We start from the raw sequence: 3978 nt of genomic DNA, 5'->3' as shown, positions 1-3978 counted from the left end.
TTACCATAATTAAGGCAACGTGTTTTATCAACACGTGGTTTAATATTATTACCATAATTAAGGTAACGTGTTTTATCAAAACGGGGTTTAATATTGTTACCATAATCAAGGTAACGTGTTTTATCAACACGTGGTTTAATATTGTTACCATAATCAAGGTAACGTGTTTTATCAAAACGTAGTTTAATAGTTTCTGTATATTTCAGACTGAGGTGCCTACATTTTGTAAGAGGATTCTTTGTGATCAGGTACATTTTATTTATTCGTAATTATTAAGCAGTTTCTGTTTTCAACAGTTGGTTGTCCAAGAAGATTTATTTCTTGTCAACGTACTGACTGTCCTTAAATTTGAAGCTTCTAAAAATCTGATGAAGTTGCGACAACCTGTCAACAAAGACAAGTAAGTAAAGAATTATTGTTAGATTCTATGGAATAATATCATTGTTGACCGTGTTTTACCAGTCATAATGTATAATTATTGTTAGATTCTGTGAAATAATATTATTGTTGACCGTGTTTTACCAGACATAATGTATATTTGTTGTTAGATTCTGTGGAATAATATTGTTGACCGTGTTTTACCAGACATAATGTATAATTATTGGTAGATTCTGTGGAATAATATTGTTGACCGTGTTTTACCAGACATAATGTATAATTATTGTTAGATTCTGTGGAATATTATTGTTGACCGTGTTTTACCAGACGTAATGTATAATTATTGTTAGATTCTGTGGAACATTATTGTTGACCGTGTTTTACCAGACATGATGTATAATTATTGTTAGATTCTATATAATAATATTGTTGACCGTGTTTTACCAGACATAATGTATAATTATTGTTAGATTCTATTATTGTTGACCGTGTTTTACCAGACGTAATGTATAATTATTGTTAGATTCTGTGAAATATTATTGTTGACCGTGTTTTACCAGACGTAATGTATAATTATTGTTAGATTCTATATAATAATATTGTTGACCGTGTTTTACCAGACATAATGTATAATTATTGTTACATTCTGTGAAAAATTATTGTTGACCGTGTTTTACCAGACATGATGTATAATTATTGTTAGATTCTATATAATAATATCGTTGACCGTGTTTTACCAGACATAATGTATAATTATTGTTAGATTCTATTATTGTTGACCGTGTTTTACCAGACGTAATGTATAATTATTATTAGATTCTGTGAAATATTATTGTTGACCGTGTTTTACCAGACCTAATGTATAATTATTGTTAGATTCTATATAATAATATTGTTGACCGTGTTTTACCAGACATAATGTATAATTATTGTTACATTCTGTGAAATATTATTGTTGACCGTGTTTTACCAGACATGATGTATAATTATTGTTAGATTCTATATAATAATATCGTTGATCGTGTTTTACCAGACATAATGTATAATTATTGTTAGATTCTGTGGAATAATATTGTTTACCGTGTTTTACCAGACGTAATGTATAATTATTGTTAGATTCTGTGGAACATTATTGTTGACCGTGTTTTACCAGACATGATGTATAATTATTGTTAGATTCTGTATAATATTATTGTTGACTGTGTTTTACCAGACATAATGTATAATTATTGTTAGATTCTGTGAAATATTATTGTTTACCGTGTTTTACCAGATGTAATGTATAATTATTGTTAGATTCTGTATAATATTATTGTTAGACCATGTTTTACCAGACGTAATGTATAATTATTGTTAGATTCTGTGAAATATTATTGTTGATTCCACAGAATCTAACAATAATTATACATTACGTCTGGTAAAACACGGTGGTAAAACACGGTCAACAATATTATTATATAGAATCTAACAATAATTATACATTACATCTGGTAAAACACGGTAAACAATAATAAACGTAATGTCTAATTATTTCAAAATATAATGTGTGACACACACAAGTTGATCAAAATTTTAAATTTGTTATTTACCCTATAACTATGAGTGTGAAAACAAGATGACGTCATTTCTTGTCAATAAAATTTAAACGTTTCATATCTACTCATCTAATGAAGTTTCAGATAATCCAAATGTTTACATTAAGTTGCTGGAGATTAATATGTACATAGGGTTTTGGTATGTAAATAAGTAAGGCCTAGATTATAAGTATAAAACTTAATTTACCGTCATGTAGATCTCGGTAAACCTCACCTTTAATATACTACATTTATATGTGGAATATTATGTTTTATTTTTGTTTTTAAGACATAACTACAACTTAATTAATGCTCAAGTAGTTGTACTCTGTCCGATTAGTTATACTGTCTGTCAAGAGATGGCAGCAAGGTACTTTGTTCTAATGAACTACCCGTTTCCGTAATTTGAGCTGATTTAACTAGGAAAGTCCATTAGAGTTCTTGTTCCCCGTAGGTGGATGACAGAACCTGCCGTTGTGAACGCTTTCTACAATCCAAATAAAAACGACATTGTGTTTCCAGCCGGAATCCTTCAGCCATTGTTCTACAGTCACTATTTTCCTAAGTATGTTCTATGGCAAACTATCTTATAATGATATTTATAAATTTTTAGTATGTATAAATTGAAATATATAACAAGACGATGTTTGATCAAAAAGTTGGTTATGACCGTCAGATGTTATCATCTTCTACAGTATGGTTTTCCACGGAGAGTAACTGATATTTAGTGCTAACTCAACGTTTGACACGATGTATCGATTTTAATATTTTGATATCATTTTAAATACATAATCCGCCAGAGAATGGGATATGTAGTGTCTTCGTACTTCAGGAACTCCGAAACTTACATGTCGTATTCGCTTTTAATGAAGCACCCATTTAACTTACGATCAGTATGAAGTTTTGAAACAACTATTTGTGGAATAATGGATTTATTTCTGTACAACGTTTCATATCTAACAGTGAGACGTAATCACGTACAGTATTCAAAACTTTATATTACTGGTCCTATGGTAACCTGTATACCAACATGCTCATAAACTTTCAACTAATCTTAAGTAGATGGCTATTAACCCTTAGGCCATCTTCTAAATGTTACTTTTTATATTTTTTATTTATTTTTTTCCATAACAAGGAAATAACAGTGGAACCGGGTTAGAGAGTAATTAATTTCTACATTCAAAATGTTGGATATGACGCAATGAAAAGAGTTCCTATAATTGTTTAGGTATAGAAGCTCGTGTATGTAATAATGTTGGTTTTATATAACTGATTATGACATTTAATGAACAACAACTTACGTAACTTCAGAGGGTTTCGGATCACTTTTACGATCTATTCTAAATCGTTTTGTAACGTCATCTGGCGGTAAAGATTGTAATAAGGCGAAATATTTCAAATAGCATATGCTAGATTAACATTATGTTTGATATATATTAGGATGGAGTTGTTTACCTTTTTCGTGAATTTGGATAGTTCTATATTCATTAGATAATTTAAACCCGTAAAACATGGACTTTCGGACTCTAGCAACGTGTTTTAAATGTATTTTATTTTTGCAATTAGTTTTGTGATTCATGTCAGGAATTAGTTTTGTTATAACAACTTTCATATTTTAACTATATCGAGCCATTTCTGTACTTTTATCTTCAAATAAATATATTTAAATTTAGATCACTGAACTACGGAGGAATTGGTGTGGTTATTGGCCACGAAATTACACATGGATTTGATGACAAAGGTAAGAAAGTTAGGGTTAGAGTATTAAATTATTGGCCACGAAATTACACATGGATTTGATGACAAAGGTAAGAAAGTTAGGGCTAGAGTGTTAAATTATTGGCCACGAAATTACACATGGATTTGATGACAAAGGTAAGAAAGTTAGGGTTAGAGTATTAAATTATTGGCCTGGCATGGCCAGGTGGTTAAGGCACTCGACTCGCAATCTGAGGGTCTCGAGTTCGAATCCCTGTCACACCAAACATGCTCGCCCTTTCAGCCGTGGGGGTGTTATAATGTGGCG

General features: G+C 30.4%; 1 protein-coding gene across 1 annotated transcript in view; it reads left to right on the top strand.

Moving 5' to 3' along the window:
• Window positions 1-277: 277 nt before the first annotated feature.
• Window positions 278-3978, top strand: part of LOC106476442 (neprilysin-2-like) — a gene marked incomplete at its 5' end in the record, with an annotated part of 10533 nt that continues 6832 nt past the window's right edge. Inside the window, 3 exons of the mRNA XM_013937101.2 lie at window positions 278-400; window positions 2407-2517; window positions 3626-3693. Coding sequence (XP_013792555.2) covers window positions 278-400; window positions 2407-2517; window positions 3626-3693 — 302 coding nt within the window. The remainder of the gene's footprint in view (window positions 401-2406; window positions 2518-3625; window positions 3694-3978) is intronic.

The sequence above is a fragment of the Limulus polyphemus genome, unplaced genomic scaffold, assembly GCF_000517525.1.
Source record: "Limulus polyphemus unplaced genomic scaffold, Limulus_polyphemus-2.1.2 Scaffold10585, whole genome shotgun sequence".
In the NCBI taxonomy this organism is placed as follows: Eukaryota; Metazoa; Arthropoda; class Merostomata; order Xiphosura; family Limulidae; genus Limulus; species Limulus polyphemus.
This window is presented reverse-complemented; position numbering and strand designations above follow the sequence as displayed.